General features: G+C 41.3%; 1 protein-coding gene across 1 annotated transcript in view; it reads right to left on the bottom strand.

Annotated features, from left to right (window-relative positions):
* The window catches only part of plekha6 (pleckstrin homology domain containing A6), a 68911-nt gene that overhangs the window by 35026 nt on the left and 11512 nt on the right, over positions 1–22373 (bottom strand). The window contains exons 4-8 of the mRNA XM_085354814.1: positions 12888–13003; positions 4291–4689; positions 3163–3625; positions 2854–2940; positions 2366–2419 (exon numbers count right to left, since the gene is read on the bottom strand). Of these exons, the coding sequence (XP_085210940.1) occupies positions 2366–2419; positions 2854–2940; positions 3163–3625; positions 4291–4689; positions 12888–13003 (1119 nt within the window). The remainder of the gene's footprint in view (positions 1–2365; positions 2420–2853; positions 2941–3162; positions 3626–4290; positions 4690–12887; positions 13004–22373) is intronic.

Genomic DNA, 22373 nt, shown 5'->3' on the forward strand with positions numbered 1-22373 from the left:
TGTCATCCTCCTCTGCTTGTCCACCTCTACTATGTCCGGTTGATTAGCCATCAGCTGTTTATCAATTTGTATCTGGAAGTCCCACAGGATCTTAGGTTGGTCAATCTCAACTACCCTTGGGAGGCAAGACAAGGGTAGTTTGACCTCTGGACCTCCAGGCCATACCCAGCACAGATATCCCTGTATACTATGCTAGTCACTTGGTTAGGGCATTTCATGTATTCCCTACTTGCGATTATCTTGCGCCCTGCTGTTACTTGCTTGTCTTGGGGGAATCTCTGCACAGCCTGCACCTGGGATCTTTTGCTTAGAGTATGTTCCTGTGCTGTCTTGATTATTTCCTCTGTGCTTTCTTTGAGTCTAGCATTCTCTAGCCATTGTAGGATTTCTTGACATCAGCTATGTCTTCTATCTGCCAGTGGTAGATGCGGTGCACAGACCTGTCTTTCCATAATAGTCCCCTTCTTGCTCCTCTGCATGTGCCTGTTCATGCTAACTACTATGATGCCTGACAGGAGCTTCCATGTTGAGCTGAAGGTTATTTGTCGGTAGTTGGATGTGACCGGTGCAATATGGGGATCCGTGGGTATCAGGACTGTCTGTCTTTCAGTTAGCCATTCTCTGTGTATCTCATCCATTAGCGGCTGGTTCATTTGTGCTGAGAGACATTTGTGGAGTGTAATTAGCTTTGTTAACCAGTAGGTTAGAATCATGTTAGGGCCTGGTACTGTGTAACTTTTCATGCTTGAGACACTTTCTTGGAGATGTCTGCCACTGTGATGGTTACTGAATCCTTTTTAGGGATGTTACTGTGGTCTGCCACTTGCCACTAAGCAAGAGAACAAAAACAATTTTTGGATAGATTAAACAAGATTCCGGTACAAGATTATCTGGTACCTGATTGATGGGAAGAGAAAAGTATGGAGAACTAAAGGAACAACATTATCTTTCCAACATGTTGAAGGTGTTATGGCATGGACATGTATGGCTGCATTTGGAAGCAGGTCACTACTGATGATGATAATGATGTGACTGCTGATTGAATTGGCAGGATGAATTCTGAGGTTTACACGGCTATGCTCTCTGGCGGTTCAAACCTTCAGGTACAGAAACAGCCAAGTATTAAGCATTTAGTATAGTTACTTATAAACCCCTGAAAATGTGGGACTATGGCTGGAAACAGTTAATTCAGTACTTTTGTTGAAGGTCTTGAAGCCTTTACTTCATTTTTTCTTATTTAAAATTCCCTGTTGTTATGTACAGAGACATAAATTACACAAATTGTGTCAATGCCCAAACTTTTATGGGCCTAACTGTAGGTGGACAGCAGCTATCATAACCAGAACTGTGCACTTAAGATGAGCATATTAAGGACATCCCAACTTGTTGGTGTCAAAAAATTTCAAATACAGTGGAACCCCGACATACAAATACCCCGTTTCACAAAAAATTCAAGTTACGAAGGCACTGAACGTCAATATTTTTGCCCGTGTTACGGCAAAATGCCCGAGTAACAAAATACGCTGGCTCTGATTGGCTGAGCCTACAATGCCCACAATGCCTTTCGAATCATGTGACAACCCCTTGGCTTCCGTACTTGCGCTTCGCTGTTCCACTTGAATGACATATTGTTGTTCTAGTTAGCAATTAGCCTATAGCCTATCGTGCAGCATCGCCTCAGTCAAAACGCGCGATGGATGCTTCGGCTTGTGAAAATTTTCGATTTAAGAAAGACCCTCGGGAATGAATTAATTTCGTAAGTCGGGGTTCCACTGTAATTCAAAGCATAAATAAAAATGGGAGTTTTCATGTATGTAATCTCCAAAGTCTGTATCCCACATTACACAGCCAATACATTAATTTGATTTTGACTTCAATAAGAAATGAAGGTAGGCAACACATTAAATTAGGCTGACTATTTAGGACACTATACCATACAAAAAGAGCAAAATAAATGACATTTTGTTGTTATGGTGGTGTTATAAATACGTTTAGTCTCAACTGAAGCCTGCCTCCTCAGGGGCTGCTACTTTCCTTACTTCTACTTTGTTGTTGAGGGTGAGTGCTCGAAAAAATTGGGGACCATCCCAAATAGAGAGCTTTCCCTGAGTAACTGAAGCTTGGATTATAGACCAGAGAAGAAAGTTGTATGACAGGACAACTGGAACAATATTTGAACTGTTATAAAGGAATCATATTTTCGAAGTTAATGGACAGCCAAAGATACTCTATACAAGAGAAGCACACAAAAAACATAGAAAAGAGATTTTAAAGGGCAGTAAAGTAGGTAAGAACTGTCAAGAATTATGAAAAATGGTGTGTATAAAGTATTTATTGGCAAACACTACTGTATGTTTCCTCCTACCTGTTGATCTAGGTAATCCAGGTTACGCTGGAGCTGAAAATCTAATATATCCTCCTGAACCAAGCAGCAGCATTGGTGGCAAGCGTGGAAATCAAAAAGACAAATATTGTATAGATAGCAACTCTTTATCTTATTATTTTGATCTTATGATGTATTGTTTTAATAAATGCATATGCAATAAATATATATTTGTAAAGTTCCTTTAAAAACAAGACCAAAATGTGAAAGTCATCCTTAATGTCCCCTTTGCATATCATTCCTAGTTTATTTTTCACAATCACAAATACAGTGTATTAATGGTACCCAATCATTGCTTATTATCAGTAGATACCCAAAGCCAAGGTAACCAAAATGGATCAGACATCTCTACTTGGACATACAGATAATTAATGCCAGACCCCACAGCTGACAGCATTTACAATACAAAGTTACATATGCCACAGCATGAAGTGCATTAAGTACAATTTACATACTTTTGCAGCACATACCATTTTACTGTGAACAGAAGGGGAAACAGGGTAGTTGTGGTGGTATAATCCTTGGTTTAATGATCTCCTATCACCATGGTAGTTATACTAAAGGCAGTAGGGAAGAGAACATAGAAAGAAGAAAGGACAAAATAGAAGTAAGGTGAGTGAGAGTGTCAGAGTGGTGTTAGATGAATATGGTGTCACTATATCAAAACTGGAGAGTCTTGATTTTATCCCTGCTGACTTTCTGTATTGATAAATGTTATTCAAAGACTTATCAAACATTAGTTTCTCAAAGCTACACACAAACACAGTAAACCGGTTCACCTTTGGGGAGCTGAAAGATCTTCTCAGACTGTAGACTGGTGGATAGATTGCATCTTCATTCATCCTCCCTGAAAACCGGTCAAAACCATTGGATAGTGATCGAGCAGGTGAGGCATAGGTGCATGACGCTGGTGAATAGGGCCGCCTCGATGATGAGGATGGTGATCTGGGCACAGACTTGGAGCGTGGCTGAATAAACAGGCTCCTCATGGATGTTTCCATTCCACCATAGTACTGTGGCCCCCATTGGTCTTGGGGCATCTGTTTCCTGTACAACCGGTGGGGTTCATCCCTCAGAGAGTGTCGCTTTTGCTCAATAGTCCATAGTCTGTCATAGCCCCCCACAGCAGACATAGAGCAGATGCTGTCTGGTCGGACCCCTGGTAGGTACAAAGAGTATTCGTCCACAAAGTTATAGTAGCCAGCTGAGACTTCTTGGTTCACAGAATAGTAAGAGGGTGGCCTGAAAGCACAGGAAAAATTAGAGAATATTTCCGACATGAAAAACTATTTGAATGTGTGAAAGTTTATCTTGGTCTAGTTCTTCTTTAAGAAACACAATAGGATAAAGACTAAAATTACATTTTTCCCTTTTTAAAATACACATTAATTTTTATATATATACATTACATTTTCATAAAACAAATCAAATTAAGTCTTTCTAGAAACACAGAAAGGAAACTTACTCATGAAATAGCAGTTATAGACAAACAATACAAAACAGAAAAGATGAAAATAAAAACAGTTGAAAGGTTTTATTTAATTATGGGATCTTTGAAATTAGTGTGATAATATTTTTTTGGGATTAAATAAGAAGTGTGAATAATTTGGTTAGTGCCAAAGGTGTCTGAAAACTATAGAAAATCATTTGAGAACCAACACTTCTTCAAACAGCCTTACAAAACAAGTTGTGCACTGCTTTAATATTTGTTTTTGAAAGGTTTTCTATTCCATTAAAATAATCAACAATAATGTATATAATCTGTATTTCTGATAGTTTACATTATTAGTGTGCACGTAATTCAATGATCACTGTGCCAGTGTAAAATCATAGTAAATAACTTATAATATTTGAAGACCTGGAGACACAAAGAGCAGTTATATTTCTTCTCTTCTAAATTGAGCTACCTGTTGATGTCTTCTTGCGAGGCCATGCCCCGCCGCTGGTTGACCCACTGTTGCAGTTGAGCCATTGAGCACTTTCTTTGGGCCAACCTCTCTGGAGCTGTCCTTGGGACAAAACCTCTCCTCAGCACCACATTCTCCTGTTGTTCCCTGGGCTCATATGATAAACCAACACCTGGCTCTTCATGTCCCTCAGCTGGTTGATGTCCATTGTGGCTGTTGGATGGAGGGGGTTTACTACTGCTGTTGAGGGGCATGGCACTAGGAGGAGGAGTTGTTCTTCCCCCTTCAGCTTCTTCACTTTTCCCTTCCATTCTATCATTTATGTGAGAGCATAAGTGTTGTGTTTGTGAGTTATGAGGCTTTGTCTCCATGCTGTGGTTGATAAAATCTTGGTGTTTCCTGGGTATTTGGAAGAAAAAGAATGAATGAGAATTAGGACAGCACTGGATCTGACACCAAAAGATCAAGCAGAGTACGGCACCAAAGAGTCAAGAGTCACTGTTACCGATATTACCCCACTTATTTATTTAATAATAGTAGTTTCTGTTGTTGCTGAGTCCTTGGTATGTGCCAGGGACTTGTCCTGCTCCAGGGCCTTTCCGTAGGACATGCCTGGAATAGCTCACCTAGGAAGCGTCCAGGAGGAATCCTAGTCTGATGCCCAACTACCTCAACTGGCACAGAAGCAGAAGTAGAGGAGCAGCCGTTCTACACTGTGTCCCTCTTGAATAACCAAGCTCTTCACCCTATCTCTAAGGGAGGGCCTAGCCACTCTTCTAAAGAAATTTATTCCACTTGTGTCCACAACCTGATTGTTTCATCCACTAATGAGAGCTTGTGACCATAGGGTGAGAATAGGAACACAGATTGCCTGGTAAAAATACATCCTCGCTTTTATTCTCAGCTCTCTCATTGCCACAACAGAGCTCATGTGTTGTATTATCTCATGTTGACAGATGACGTGAGGGAGTGTTCCATTCTCCCCTCAGTTGGGAACAAATACGTGAGATACTTCAGCTCCACTGCTTGGGGGGTATAACTCGGCCCTGATCTGCAGTCGGTGCTCTGCCCTTTCAGACTTGGAGGTGTTAATTATTATTCCCGCCGTTTCACACTCGGCCACAAAAAGCTCCAGTGCAAACTGGTGGTCACCACCTGATGAAGCCTGAAGGCTATCACTTAGCTATGTCTAGATATTTTTTCACAGCCAGGTTCCACCATCACCCATTGCTGGCTGACTTCTGGCATGGTAAGTGGTATGTCATAGAGATATGGGTTTTGGGTCACTGTTTATGTGATGGCATGCCACATCTGGCCAGATTGTGGCTTGGTTTATGTGGCCCAGGCTCATAGGAAACAGGACTGGCCTGGATCCGGCATCAAGTTGGCACTTCTGACTGACTGGTGTCATGGCAGGGTGTATGTCAGCCAGATGTGGGCCAGGTCTGGCAATGATGTTTAGTTGGAGGCCAGGATGGGACAGTTCAGGAGGCCTCCTGGCCTGGCCTCCTGTGTTATCGGGCCCCAGGCCGGCCACCTGAACTGTGTTTCGGACTCTGCTCCCCTGTGAGTTTTGTGTGCCTTATTTTGGGACTCTGGGGCCTCCATCTTTGGTCATGGCCCGGTCCCTCCGTCCTGGGCCCCCTGCCGCCCGCAGGTGGTGTGTTTCTGTGGCTGTCGGGGGCCAGCCCTTGAGGGGGGGGTACTGTCATGGTCCTGTGGCCATGACTCAGTGACTTTGTGTTTATGTTCTTTATTGTTATTACTTTCATTATTATTCGTGGCTGTTTGGGGATGGTTTGTGTTTGGGATTTTAGATACTGGGTTCTGGGTTTGTGCTCCCTCTATTGGTCCCTGGTGTTAGTGTTCCCCTGTCTCGTCAGGTTAATCAGGTCCAGCTGTTTCCCCCACCTGTGTGTGATTTCCCAGTGTCTCTCTGTGTACTTATAGTGTGTGTTTTCCTCTGCTCCTCGTCGCGTCGTCTGTGTTCATACCCTGTGAAATCCCCTGCGTGCTCTCCCTGCTGTTCTCCCTTCATGTTCAGGTTTGCCACTCCTTTGTGTAGTTTCTCCCAGTTTAGTTCGTCCTGAGTTCAGTTTTTGCCATCTCCACTTTATGTTTGGTATTGTCAATAAATCACCCTTCACGTCTGAAATAGTGCTGCGTTTGAGTCCTCCTTCCACTCTTCACACGGCCGCTGACCCGGACCGTGACAGAAACCTGGCTTACAAAATCAATTCCTGACAGACATCACAATAACGGCTTTTCTGTTGCGACTGCCCCAGGGTGGCGGTTTTGCAATTTATGTAAAAAAGTTCCTAATTAAGTTCAGTTCCTTAATCTTAATTATGCAAATTCTCATGACCAATGATCAGTGGGCTGGTTTCAGTCATTATGCAAATGTGCTGTTTATAAGATTGGGGAAACCTGCTGAGACTGAAGAAGTCACTTGGATGAGCGACAAAACGTTTCTCCCACAAAACGCTACGTCCAGATGAACAGAATCAACTTTTTGGAGGTTTTCAAAGGCTATTTTATCACCATTGTGGGCTGTTACAGACACCCCTCGGCTAGTAGTGAGGCTTGAATTTCATTTAGTGAAAAACTATCTACATTAGATTTTGATGAAATTGTGCTGGCTGAAGAGTTCAACTGGGACTGGTCGTCTTCTGCCTCAGACTTTTTTAAATCTATGTGTGATTCATACAATCTCACACAACTAATTTACAACTCATCCAAATCCTAAATGCCCATAAAAGTCGTCACTTATAGATTTAGTTTTAACTGACACGCTGTAAATACTGTAAATATTCTCACACTGGGTTTTTTGCAAATTATATCAGTGACCACTGTCTGATAACTGTAGTCAAACAACTGAAGGTCCCAAAATCGAGACCACAAATAGTTTTTAAATAAGATTTGAAGCATTTCTGTGAGCAAGCTTTCTTTCGAGTTTTATGGGACTATAACTGGAATAAAATCCACCTGATCACTGATGTTGAGCTCAGATGGAATTATTTGTATGGCAGTTTTATCAAAATTATAAATAAACATGCCCCCATGCGCAAATTTAGAGTAAAGTGCAGAAACAACCCTTGGTTTTCTCCTCAGCTATCCAGTCTCCTCAAAAAAGGGATGCTGCCTGGGCTCAGGCCAGAAAAACTCAGTCTGAAGCGGATTGTCTGATTTTTAGACAGCTCAGACTTCGTTCAACCTCCATAATTAAAAAGGCCAAATCAGAATTCTGTCTTTAAAAAACAACTAAACATCTGAATGACCCTAAAAAATTCTGGATATAATAAAAAAATGAAAAATAAGAAAATCTTCTCATGGGGACATAACTACCAATGAGATGCCAGTGTGCACGTTAACAGAAAAATGTGACATCTTAAACTGCTTTAATGGGCATTTTCTTTCATCAGGGTCTTTATTTGAATCTTTCTATCCAGATTTAAAACAGCTTAATCAACAGAAGTCTCTCTGCAACCACTCAAAATCAGTGTGATTGTTTCTAATATACTTCATAATGATCAGTTATTGCATTTTTTTAACGTTTGTATGGGATATTGTATTTATTTTAATTGTTATGTACTTATGTGGTACATGTATTTTTGGCTTTTGCTGGTAGGTCTCTCTTGGAAATTAGATTTTTAATCTCAATGAGATTTTTACCTGGATAAATAAAGGACTAATGAAAAAAAAACTATAAACAGAATTGGTGACAAAGAGCAGCCCTGGCAGTCTAAAAATACACCATAAACTAGTCTGATTCACTGCCGGCAATACAACCAAGATCTTCCTGCAGTTGTACAGGGTCTAAATGGCCTCCATCGACTGGACAGACACCCTGTACGCCCAAAGCAGGCTCACAGGTTTCCTCCAGGGACCTGGTCGAATGCCACAAAACACATGTAGACTGGTTGGGCAAACTCCCACACACCCTCAATTGAAATTAGCTTTGGTCAAAATAATAACTATTAACAGCATTCATAAATTTAAAAAAGCAAAAAGATAGCACCCCCCCCCCCCCCCAAAAAAAAAGATAATAAAAATAAAGCAAAGTGAGGTAAAAGAAATAGAAAATCAATAAGATATTGCTTGAAACCAACAAAAGACCAGCAAAAATTAGATGGAACACAAGGTAAATACAAGAAGTAGCCATAAAATTAAATAATAGTTAATAGCAATAACTTGTCACAAGGAAAGAGTTACTGCCCCAAGTGGAGCAGTCCACATATCTCGAGTCTTGTTCCTGAGTGAGGGGAGAGTGAACGGTGAGATTAGCAGACCGAATGGGGCACCATTTGCATCTGTTGTGGTGAAGAGAGAGCTGAGCATTAAAGCAAAGCTGTCGATTTACCAGTCAGTCTACATTCATACCCTCGCCTGTGGTCACATGCTGTTAGTAGTGGACGAAAGAATGAAGTCAAGAATACAACTGGCAGAAATTTTTTTTTCTTTTCGAAGAGCGGCAAGACTCTGCCTTAGAGATGGGTGAGGGGCTTGGTTACTTAAGACGGCCTTGGAGTAGCGCCACTGCTCCTCCACTTCGAAAGGAGTCTGTTAAGGTGGTTCAGGCATCTTAATAGGATGCCTCCAGTATGACTCCTAGGTAAGGTATTCTGGGTATGTCCTACCAGGAGGAGGCCCTGGGGCACACCTAGGTTTGCTGAGAGATTATATCTCTCGCTAGCATGGGACTCACTTGGTGTCGCCCTGATTGAGCTGGATGAGTTGATGGGCATAGGAACTCCAGAGCGATAAAAGCGCACTGTAGGTATTACAGGTACTGCACTGCAGTGGTTTGTATCATATCTATCTAATATACTCCAATTTGGTTATGTAAAGTGAGAGTCGTCTTCACACACTAGGGTTAATAATGTAGTTCCACAGGGTTCCATGCCCCATTAGAGCACTTCGCTCTCGCTCATTGCTACGGGCCATTCGATCCCTATACAACCGTTGCAAGAGCTTGGTTCGCATTGCGGGCAATAAGTCGGACTCGTTCCCGGTGGGTGATGGGCTTCGCCAGGGCTGCCCTTTGTCTCCGGTTCTGTTCATAATTTTTATGGACAGGATTTCTAGGCGCAGCCAAGTGGCGGAGGGCTTTCGCTTTGGTGGCCTCAAAATCTCATCTCTGATTTTTGCAGATGATGTGGTTCTGTTGGCTTCATTGGGTGAAGGCCTCCAGCTCGCACTGGAACGGTTCGCAGCCGAGTGTGAAGCAGCGGGAATGAGGATCAGCACCTCCAAATCTGAGGCCATGGTTCTCAGCCGGAAAAGGGTGGAGTGCCCACTCCGGGTCGGGGATGAGTTCCTGCCCCAAGTGGAGGAGTTCAAGTATCTCGGGGTCTTGTTCGCGAGTGATGGGAGAAGGGAGCCGGAGATCGACAGACGGATTGGGGCTGCAGCTGCAGTAATGCGGACGCTGCACCGGTCCGTCGTGGTGAAGAGGGAGCTGAGTGTAAAAGTGAAGCTCTCAATTTACCGGTCGATCTACGTCCCTACCCTCACCTATGGCCACGAGCTGTGGGTAGTGACCGAAAGAACGAGATCGCGGATACAAGCGGCAGAAATGAGCTTCCTCCGAAGGGTGGCTGGCCTCTCCCTTAGAGATAGGGTGAGAAGTTCGGCCATCCGGGAGGGGCTCAGAGTAGAGCAGCTGCTGCTCCACATCGAAAGGAGCCAGCTGAGGTGGTTCGGGCATCTGACAAGGATGCCCCCTGGGCGCCTCCTGGGTGAGGTGTTCCAGGCATGTCCCACCGGGAGGAGGCCCCGGGGCAGACCCAGGACACGCTGGAGAGATTATATCTCTCGGCTGGCCTGGGAACGCCTTGGTATTCCCCCGGACAAGCTGGAGGAGGTGGCTGGGGAGAGGGAGGTCTGGGCCTCTTTGCAAAGGCTGCTGCCCCCGCGACCCGGCCCCGGACAAAGCGGATGAAGATGGATGGATGGATGGATGGGCTCTCGCTCTGCAGACCTACTTGTTGTTCCTAGAGTATTTAAAAGTAGAATGGGAGGCAGAGCCTTCAGTTTTCAGGCCCCTCTTCTGTGGAACCAGCTTCCAGTTTGGATTCAGGAGACAGACACTATCTCTATTTTTAAGATTAGGCTTCAAACTTTCCTTTTTGCTAAAGCATATAGTTAGGGCTGGACCAGGTGACCCTGAATCCTCCTCTCCCGCGTTACACTGCAATAGGTGTAGGCTACTGGGGGATTTCTATTATGAGTATTTCTTCTTCAGTCACCTGTTCCACTCACTATGTGTTTATACACCTCTGCATTTAATCAGTATTAGCATTAAGCTGTTAATCTGTCCAGGATGTACCCTGCCTCTCTCCGTGACCCTGATAAGGGGGAGAGAATGGATGGCTGGATCAATCTTTAAAATATGAAAGTGATCTGTGACATCAACATTTCTAAATTGTGAAATGGTAAATGGCCTGTATTTGTATAGCGCTTTACTAGTCCCTAAGGACCCCAAAGCGCTTTGCACATCCAGTCATCCGCCCATTCATGCACACATTCACACACTGGTGATGGCAAGCTAACAGACACAGAACAAATACTCACTCAGATCTTGTAATATATGATCAAAAACATTCATTTTCTGAGCCACATAAGTCTATTCACCTGCTAAGTTGCATCATTAAAATATTCTTTTCATTTCATGTCAAATTGTGCCACTCAACTCTGCCACTATTTATTCTGTAGTAATTCACAGCCTTGGCTCTTGTACTGTGTACTGTAGTTAGGACTGATAGAGATCAATAACCAATAACCAAGAGATCAATAACCAAGTTGTCAATTCACTGGTTTTAGGAAAGGAGTCTGTATTTGCTGATAAAAATGGATCTGCTATGTGGTTACAATTATGCCCTGGCTATGGCCTTGGGGATAAGTTGACCTTTTGTACATTTCTGCTCTTTTCATGCAAAATAACAACATGATCCAAATTTTCCATTTATCTCTTGCCTGGCTTGCATTCACACCAATCTGACTGGAAATCTGGATAGGTTCAAATGAATTGGCCCAATAGACTATGGCTGAATATATACATATACATATTTTCAAGTGCCATGTATAGAGATTGACAGACCACGTGACTTTCGCACATTGCATTGTGGGTACGAGTGGCAACAAAATCAAAACACTGCATCAAGCGCTAGCATTTCCAGCACAGGTAATCGTTATTTCTGCGGTTTTAATCCCTACTTGCATTTTATTTGCCCCAAAAACTGTTATGTACAAAACGAAGGAGAACACGGCAGCTCCGTACAAAGACAGACGTGACGAAAAGGCAAAAAAATGTACGAGGAAAAAAATCAAAGGAGTGAAAGGGTAAGACCCATACAAGCATACAGAGTGGAGTAAGGACGTTAGCGTGCTGCCCAACTTTCATCACGCAAATATTTATTATTATATGGTCCTAAGTGTGAGTGCATACACTCACTTACTTACTCACTCACTTACTTTGGTGATTTGGACTATTCCATTTCACAGCTGTTGTTAATTTTTCCCCCTTTATCGCCTGTACAGGTCAACGCAATCTAGTTGTCGTTTCAGGTTGTAGTGTTACACAACATTCTCAGATCTATTAGAAATAAAATTAGTGTTTTGTAATTCATTCAATTATAGTCTTTATTTGTAACTGGCATTATTGTTTCGTTCTATTATAGAATCTTACAAGAAAGAGGCAAAATTGTATTCCATCACGCTTTATTAGCTGCTTCGGTGAAAAACAAATCAACAATGCAACAAAAATAAGCCATTGCAAAACAACATACTGGAAAACAGTTATTCATCAATTGATTGCTTCAATACAACACTTGGGCACATATATGCAGGACTTTTCGTGGCTGTTTTGATATCGCTCTCTCTCTCTCAAATCTCGCTGTGGTAGCAGCTTTAAACTCGGTCTGACCCAGGTTGATAGAGGGGCCCAGTCTGGATCACATTCCAGCATTTTGTAGGCTGGTTTTCTTACAAAACACAAGAAATAATAGCCCGCAAAGCCACAGTGAACAAAGCAGCATAGCGCAATGAATTCAATTCAAATCAATATAAGACTTGATTGTAACCTACATCAATAATTATGTTATGATAAATTACGTAATAACTACAACAGAAGACTTACCTTTGTGGAAATGCTTGGAGCAGACTAACATGTGAGCTGGAGTGTTCTGGGACGTTATAGTTGACTCTTCATATTACTGTGAAGCACTTTGGTGTGCCTTCGGGTTTTTAAATGTGCTATATAAATAAAATTGTATTGTATTGTATTGTATAGTTGGTCTTCGAATGGCTGCAATCCAGGCCATCCGTCGGCTCTTTGTTACTTCAGAAACATGGCTTAAACAATTTCTCTTCCACGACGCTTCCCGTGAGTGTTATGCGACCGGATATTGCAGTTTATACTACAACAGCTTCTTGCCATTCTTTGTGTTTCTTTTTATGGCTGTGTAACTGTTTTCACGTGAAAGCCTGCGTGCGCTAGTACCGCTTGCCACTCGTACCCACAATCCTTTGCGGTTTTACCCCAAAATGATGTCACATTTTCAATCTCTTTATAGCTCCATGCATGTGTGTGTGTAAACCTGTTTCTTGGTTGACTAGTGACCTCAGCAGCATCACTCAGGGCTCTGATCCACTCTTCCTGTTCTGCATAGCTGTCTGTGCTGAAATAGTATGTCCTGGTCCCGACATGCTCCACCTGAATGCAAAATCAAATAAACGCTTTAAATTGCCTTTTTCACTTTTCTCCTCTTCCTTCCACACCTGCAGAGTGAAACAAAGAGATGCAACACATTCAACTCAGTCTCAAACTGTCATGGTCTCCGTGCCTGCCCGGCCGGCCCCACAAAGCTACATGTGCTGTTTTGGTTCTCTCTCTCTCTCTCTCCCTCTCTGCCTGGGCGGAGCTCACTGTGGGCTCCCGCCCTTGACCCACACACCTGACAACAATCACCTGTCATCACCGGGAGCACTATTTGAGGCTGGAACACAATTCCTCTTGTCACTGGATGATTGTACTACTGATGTTAGTGTTTCTCGCAGCTCCTGTGAACTTGTGCTTAGTAATTTGAGATTCGTGATTCGTTTCTTCTCTTTCCTTCTCTCCTGCTTTCAGACCTTCCTCCCCAGACCTGTGACCTCCCTGCCGTGTGAACGTGTGTGAGTGTGGGAAGAAGACGTGAGCGAGTGTGAGAGAGCTACCCTGTGATTCCCTGGAGTTTTGGATTCCCTTCACTGGATATACTGTGCACTGGTGCTGTAAATAAACTGTTTTTTGGAGACATCTAACACCTGAGTTCCTACAACCAGATTGTGACACAAACTACTATCCTGCAGGCAGTAATTTTGACACTTATTATTTTTCTATAAATGTAATAATATATTTAATAATAAAAGCGCATTAGTATTGGTAGCTGGCTTTATAAAAATTATAAAATAAAATAAAGGTTTTTTTTTTTCTTTTTTATTCTGAAACGCTCGTGGGTGAGTGGTGCCATCATATTCCCAGAGTGTGGTTTTGTTTAATAATAAAATTAGAATGCAAACTAGTCCAAAGTGCTAATAGCTCAGTATTATCCTGGGTATAGTTTCTGATTAGCTTTGCTAAGTAGCATGCCAGAATCCTTACATGTTCTCTTGAGGTGAAAGTGAAACTTTATGAACTAAACCAGGATGAAGAATAGAGATGACATACAGATAATAAATGGTAAATGGCCTGTATTTATATAGCGCTTTATTAGTCCCTAAGGACCCCAAAGCGCTTTGCATATCCAGTCATCCACCCATTGGGGGCAGGGATAGCTCAGTAGGTAAAGTGGTCGCCCCATGATCGGAAGGTCGGCGGTTCGAATCCACTTAACGGCTACCCTGAGGTACCCCTGAGCAAGGTACCGTCCCCACACACTGCTCCCCGGGCGCCTGCTTAGTGGGCTGCCCACTGCTTCACTGAGTGAATGGGTCAAATGCAGAGAAAAACAAGTAATTTCCCCATGGGGATCAATAAAGTATCCATTATTATTATTATTATTCATACACACATTCACACACAATAACTGAAAAAATGGCATGCAGTTCAGTGCAACAGAGATAATAGTGCATTCCTTGCAGGCAGGGAAGTTCTAAATCAGAGTAAGACATAAAATATTAATGCTGTATTGTTCACTATCTTACAATGCTGTGTTTGCACCCATTCCCCAACTCTCTGCGAATGGTACTCATGGCCATTGATCAGTTGTTGTTGATCAATGGTCATGCCAATTTGCATAATAATGATCAAGAACTGACCTACCAGACCATGAATCATTCAGTGGGCTGGTTTCAGTCATTATGCAAATGTACTGTTTATAATTTTGGAAACCTGCAGTCACTTGGATGAGTGACAAAATGTTTCTCCCACTGAAAACGCTACGTCCAGATGAACAGAAACAACTTTTGGGATATTAATGTTGTTACCAACTGCGTTTCCAAATAAAACAAAAAGACAAAGCCCTCATGTGTGTAGATGAAAGTGGGAGGAAAAAAACACAGAGGGGAGGAAAAGATTAGCTGTGACAAAAGCCACCAGTCACTGCTCTTTATAAAATGCTGCACTATACTCTAGCTTCAACACACTGTGCACTATGGATCACAATGCTTTAAATATCTACCAAATATTAATAATTGCTTTATCTAGTACTGTAGTTATTTCAAATAATGACATAATCAATCCATTTTGGCTACACAGGTAATTCTTCATATTTCAAGAAACTCATATCTGTCAGTCCGATTTAAATTCTGGGATGTAGATTTAGTTTGGACACATTTTTCATAACTCCTTTTCATTTGCGGTTCTAATTTTAAAGCATACTGCCTCTGAAAACACAATGTGTGACTGGTAAATCGACAGCTTTGCTTTAATGCTCAGCTCTCTCTTCACCACAACAGATGCAAATGGTGCCCCATTCGGTCTGCTAATCTCACCGTTCACTCTCCCCTCACTCAGGAACAAGACTCGAGATATGTGGACTGCTCCACTTGGGGCAGTGTGTGTGTGTGTGTGTGTGTGTGTGTGTGTGTGTAGAGAAGATGTCCTCTAATGTGGATAGAGGACATGATGTCACTCATAAACAAGAGTCATTTCCTTCCACGGTGGAACATCATGAGACTCCACCTCCAGCACTCACAGAGGGTGATGCAACTGTGTGAAATGGCTGAATATTAAGACGCAGCAGTAACCTAGCAACAGAGGTTGGGGCAGAGCATGTGTGTGCATGTACGTGTATGTATAACCCTTCTTTGTTGTCCTTTCTTTCTTTCTAGAGCAGAAAATGAAAGAAGGAGAACAAGTTACTGATCCCTCCATTCTTTGCTCCTTTCTTAAATCATGAACGTATTACTTACAATTATACAAATATACTTTTTAAATCTACTGTATACTATTTGCTATTATACTTAATACCAAAACTAACACAAAATGAAAATGCATTTAGGCAAAGGCATTAGATTGGGAAGCAGAAAAAAATTAAATAAATTAAAAAAGAAAAGGCTAAAAAGATAATATAAGAAATGGAATGACAATAGAGCAAAAACATAGTAAGGTTTCCAGTTTCACGTTTCCTCACTGGAAACTTAAGACTGAAAAATAAACAAAAGATGAGAAACAATTAAAGACGGAAGAAAGGAAGAACAAATAGAGAAGAAACAAAGGAAAAACAAAGCCAATAAAGAAAATACTAAGGTGGCAATAATATGCTTCAGTGAACTAGAGATGAAGCAGACAATAGCACACTACATAAAACCTCTTCAAAAGTAGAAAAAAAAAGAACCTGAATTAAACAAAAAATGTAATTAAACTTCAGCACTTTTTAATAAGAGGCAAAATCAGGTCAAATACTTATGGATGCAATTGTTTTTGTATTTTATATAACAAAATGTTAATGCATCTATAAAATATTTCTGTGCCCTTCACCTTTGACCTAAGTACATTACTTGCATAAATGAAGCTCAATAAACAGAAAAAAAAATTCCTAACCACTGAACACTCTGAAAAACACTAAAACCACAGTGCAGCTCTAAGCCTGGTACGTCCTTGGGTTGGGTTTGAGCTCCTATAAAAGCAGTAAAATAACTTTCTTTTTTGTGGTTACAGCTAAATTTTCATTGTAGTCAGTGTTATTCAAATGAATGCTATCCACATTAAATAAATATTTTACTGATCCAACAAGGGACATTTTTCTGTTACAGTAGCATGATAAACAGTAAAAATAGTATAGTCTACAATACACAACAACACAGCTGAAATGAAACGCAGGCTCCTGGAATATGATAAATGGTAAATGGACTAGTTTCTATATAGTGCTTTTCTACTCTTCTGAACACTCAAAGCACTTTACACAACTTGTGCTTTCACCCATTCACACCAGCACATTTTCTAAGTGCTTTCTAACTGACATTCACACACACATTCATACTCCGACGGATGCATCGGGGAGCAATTTGGGGTTAGTATCTTGCCCAAGGATGTTTGGCATGCAGACTAGGAGAAGCCAGGAATTGAACCACCAACCTTCTGATCAGTAGATGACCTGCTCTACAGCCACCCCTTGTACTATGAAAGAGCGCAGGAATTTATATATTGACAAGAGTGAGACAAAGTAAGCTAATGCTCACAAGAAATATACAAATCTCTTCTGACTACAATTACTAATACTAGTATAGTAGCACTTCACCACAAATCAGAAGGGCAGGAGAATATTGGACAGGGTAGCAATAGAGCTAATATTCGGAAACAGAAAGTGTACTCATGTTACATGAAAAGGAATTGAATATTAGATACAGTTATTTTGTCAAATCCTAAAGATAGGGGTACCAAAAGTACAGAAATTATTTACTTAAGATGAAGCATAGATACTTGCGTGAAAAAAGACTCCAGTAAAAGTAAAACTACAGCTAAATAAACCTAATGCTGTATTAGTCCTAGGGATGGGTATTGATAAGATTTTAATGATTCCGATTCCATTTTCGATTCTGTTTAACGATTCGATTCTTTATCGATTCTCTTATGGATTCTTATTTTTAAAAAAGGAGAACACTAAAGTCGATTAGCTTAGAACTGTGTTTTATATCTTCTCTTTGAACAAGATAGAAATTTAAGAGTAACATGGCCTTACAAACCCAACAGTGAGATCTTAAGAGATCCAGCCTACGGCTCTTCAATGGGGTGTCACAGGGTCCCCAGGAAAAAAAATGTAAATGTAAAATAATAAAATAAATATTCTCCTGTAGCAATAACAAAGTGTAACATAAATGATTCTGTAGCAATTACACAAGAATATACAGTAATGTCCCTGCCTACAATTAAACACATTCACTTACCAAAGTGAAATCGGGAGCATCTGCTGTAGCAAATGGGTGCAAGCCTTTGACCACAAACTTAGTCACTGCTCGGTGACATTCGTCTATCCTGGCCTGAAAGGAGACGCTACCAGGTAGACTGCAGCGAGAACTGCCAGCATCTGAGCCAGCCAGACTCTGTCTCTCTCATCATGGTTATCTAAATGCACAGTAATGGCAGGTTTTGTAAGAAGGCAGATCGCGCTAACATAATATGCACTGTTAGTTGATTATTTACCTGCCGCATTAACACGAGAGGACGTGCAAACGTTACCGCTGCTGCTCGGTTGAGATTCACGAGTCCGGAGCGGAATTAAAAACACGACATTCATTTAAGGTCATCGCGTGTTTTGTGAGCAAATGCTTTTGATATTCGTAGTGTTTCCTCCCTTAAATGAAATATCTACTTTGCAAGTATTGCAAGTTGCCCTGTTGTCATCCGTTCTCGTAAAGTATAACCAAACTTTTGAGCGTTTGAGCCGCTTAGGCGCCGTGTTTCCTGCCGGGTAAATGAAGCGCCACAACGTGGTGACGTCATTCGGGGCGACTGGAATCGATAAGGGAATCCTTTGCAAAAATGGCAAACGATTCCAAGGAATTGAAACAGTGGGAACCGGTTGTCAACAAGAACCGGGTTTCGATACCCATCCCTAATTAGTCCATGGGAATACAAACTTTTCTTTTTACTTTGCCCCCACACCTGAACAGGAAACTTAATATGTTAGGGTAATAAAGTGGTTTTAGTGGGAGGGAAAATCTTCAGTTTGGTTGTAGTGACACAGTATGGTGAAATGATCACAAATAAAAATAATTTCTTTTGTGAGTTCAAATGGATTTTCTTTTGTTCACAGCCTATGATCAATGGATCAACTGTGATCATGAAACTACATAAAGGTTTACTGCTCTTAGTGGAACTGAATTCAATAAGATAAAAGCAGCTTAGCTCAATTCCATTCCCTACACTTACAATATACTGTTTATACTGTGTTTTTACTAGGCAGAATAAACAGTATTGAATTCTGTGAATAAAGCTAAGCATGTTCAGTTTAAATTTGAATACATCTGAGCGACACTTGATATAACCTCACACTGACTATGAACACAACAGCCACTGTGGACCAGTCCAACACAGTCCTTTACTGTCATGGTACTGGGTCTATGATCCAGTGTTTCTGTTCCTTAGGCTTTTACTGGTATTGTTTAGGTTTCTACTTTAATCATTTGGATTTCTAGTTGTTTAATTATTCTGCTCAGATTATATTGATAGATTCTAATCCCTACGTTTCTGTTACTGTGCTTCCCCTGTATCCTACGTTTCATATCTAGTCTTGCTTGTCTTCATGTTCGTTTATCTCCAGTATCTGTTTTCTGTGTTTTCTTTCGTTTTCCCCAGTCAGCTATGTTCTTAAGTCTGTTGAAGATGGAGAACCAGCTTCAGCAGAATAATGTCAGTAAAGTCTGGAGAGGTCTTAGAACCATCTCGGGCCACAAAGATCAAAACTCTCTGCCTGTGGGGGATGTGAGGCGGACAAATGAACTGACTCTTTTCTTTAACAGGTTTGATTCATCCAGGATGCAGTCTCCAACATCGGCTGCAGACTCACCCACCCCCACTGCTGCTGTTCCACCTCTGAAACCTCAGCCACTTCACACCTTCTCCACTCACCACGGTCACTACTCCCCATCCCCATCCCCAACCACAGCACCCAGTACACATCCTGCACAAGGTTCCTGCCTGTCTCTCTCAACTACCCAGGTTAGGAGGGAACTGAGGAGGATTAAAGCCAAGAAGGCAGCGGGTCCAGATGGCATCAGCTCAAGGGTCCTCAGGTCCTGCGCAGACAACTGTGTGGGGTGATGGAGCACCTCTTCAACCGGAGGCTGAGGCTGGGGAGAGTCCCACGGCTCTGGAAAACCTCCTGTGTTGTACCAGTGCCAAAGACCTCACGCCCCAAGGACCTCAACAGCTACAGGCCGGTGGCTCTGACATTCCACCTCTTGAAGACCCTGAAGCAGCTGGTCCTGTTACAGCTTCTGGCCCTGGTGAGCTCATCACTGGACCCACTTCAGTTCGCTTTCCAGCCTGGCACTGGAGTGGATGATGCTTTCATTCATCACCTACATTGTTCCCTCTCTCACTTAGAGCCCGCTGGGAGCACTGTGAGAATCATGTTCTTTGATTTCTCCAGTGCTTTTAACAGCATTCTGCCCATGGTCCCGAAGGACAAGCTGGAGAACTCAGGAGTGGACCATCACCTTACAACATGGATACTGGACTACCTCACTGACCGACCACAGTATCCCTTTAGCGTTCTGCTCAACGATATGGTAGAGCACATTTTCAGGCCCTATATCTAACTGAGGCTTTCACTGAAATTGACCTTCCTTATTGAGTCTTTTCTACCAATAGTTTTACATCTGTAATGCCAAAAAAAAAAAAAAAATCCACCAGAAGGCACTGTGAATGGAAACTGTTAAACTGTTGGCTCTTCTTATACCTCTCCCAACCAGGAAGTCAGAAACAAAAACCCATCCAACATATTTTGAGTGTTTTTGATGAAACTAAGGTAGGATGATATAATCTTTTGATATATGATAGTGTTAGATGACTTACTAAACAGATGTATGTCACTTGACACCATTAAAAAAGTGAAAATAAATGTTTAATAATTTTTTTAAAAGGTGGTCAACCAAACGGTTGATTTGTCACTTTATGGTGCTACTGCTGATATAACCTAAATGTTATTTAAATTGATTTTTTGACATAAATTCAGACCACTAGACCCATTGTGTTTATCCGTTGCTATTGATAAATCACATTAAGTGTTTGCACAGCAAGAATATGGTGAATTTCCTCAGTAAGTCATTTTTGTAACTTTCTGAGTTAATATTAACAATTATTGTAAAAATCAAGAATAACATGTGGAAATCAGAAATATCAAAACTGATTTCCTTTTAACCAAATTACAGTAGCTGGTAAATTAATATTACTAAGTTGTCAAAAATTTTATTTCATGTTTAACAAGTGCTATATGGACTATAAACAATTATATGGCTAAAAATCGCATGGTTCTGTGGCATGATACTAATGATACCATCCACCTTCAACCACAGTGTGTTTGAGGTCATGGTTTCATATGAAGCCACAAGGGCTGGCACTCTCCACCACTATATTGCAAACAAACCAGATGAGTGGGGCTTTAAATTGTTCTGCCAAGCAAGTTTATCTGGCATCATCCACGACATGCTGCTGTATCAAGGGGGGTCTACATTCTTCAATGTTCCCCTCAGTGAAAAACAAACAGAAGCTATCTCTAAGGGGCCAAAGTTGTAAAAAAAAACAAAAAACACTATGCAAACCCATTAAAGAACCTCAGCTCAGAACCTACAGGCTCTAATGAAGGTCTGATTGCAATATAATGGTTTGACACCAAATGTGTCAACCTCCTAAACAATGCCTGTGGGTTCATGGTTTTTTCATCGGTCAAACGGTAGAGCAAAGAGACCAATGCAAAGATCACCATCCCATGCCCATCACTCATCCCTGTATATAATTAACATATGGGGGGAATTAAGCTTTCTGATATGCTATTACACCTGTATAAGACAAGTTATAGTTATAGTAAGTTATAGTAAGTAAGTAAGTAAAGTTTATTTTATTAAGTGCTTTTCATGGACAGGCCGTCACAAAGCGCTGTACAAAAAGATTAAAATGAACAGAAAGTTAAGTCACAGAATAAGATATAATTAACAAGTTAAGGAGATGGCAAATTCCACGGTTCGGATACATCCTTAACTTGAATACCTGGTCTACAAGTTAACAAGCCAGCATCTAGAGTTAGACAACCATGATCCAGCTCTTCAAGACCACAGAATAAATGCTACACCCTAAAACCCCAACGACCAAAACCACAAGCAGATGTGCTCGATTTGCACTGTTTTTATTTTATTTTTATAAAAAAAAAAAAGATTTTGCATAGTAGCATTCATTTAGAAGTGGCCTGAATGTGAGTATTTTGTGCTATTGCACATTTTTCACGTTTGCAGATTACAAAAATATGTATTTTGTTGTTTGATATAATACTTTCCTTTGATGAAATGAATACAGCAATATTCACTGGCATGCTACTAGAAATAAACTGTATCAAATGCCCTGGATAGTTTTTGTCAGTAATTTAATTATAATTTGGCCCTTTATTAGATTTTTTCAACTGTATTATCTACTGTACTTGTATTTGCATTATTTCATTTCATACTTTTACCATTAAGTGAAATCTCAACCATTTGGTAGAGATCAATAATTTGAAAACTAATTTAAATTTTTTTATTTTGAAAAAAAAAATTGATTGTGGTTATTATTCACCCAAGTCATTAAGAAATGCAAACAAAAAAAATTTCCATTGCGTTTTTTTCTTGGTGTGGACCTCAAGGGGGTATGTGAGAACTCAGGGCTGTGTGTCGGACAGGGTCGTCTGCAGTACGGGGGCCCCACAGGGAATGGTTCTGGCTCCGTTCCTCTTCACCATCTACACTGCAGACTTCTCCCACAACTCCACCCAGTGCTTCCTGCAGAAGTTCTCTGATGACTCTGCAATAGTTGGCCTCATCACTGATAGGGGATGACAAGGAGTACAGAGAACTGACACAAGACTTTGTGGACTGGTGCCAGCTGAACTACCTCCAGATCAACGCCAGTA

This window comes from Diplotaxodon limnothrissa, linkage group LG5, assembly GCF_057381915.1.
Source record: "Diplotaxodon limnothrissa isolate DT_005_m linkage group LG5, D_limnothrissa_male_GT1.1, whole genome shotgun sequence".
NCBI lineage: Eukaryota > Metazoa > Chordata > Actinopteri > Cichliformes > Cichlidae > Diplotaxodon > Diplotaxodon limnothrissa.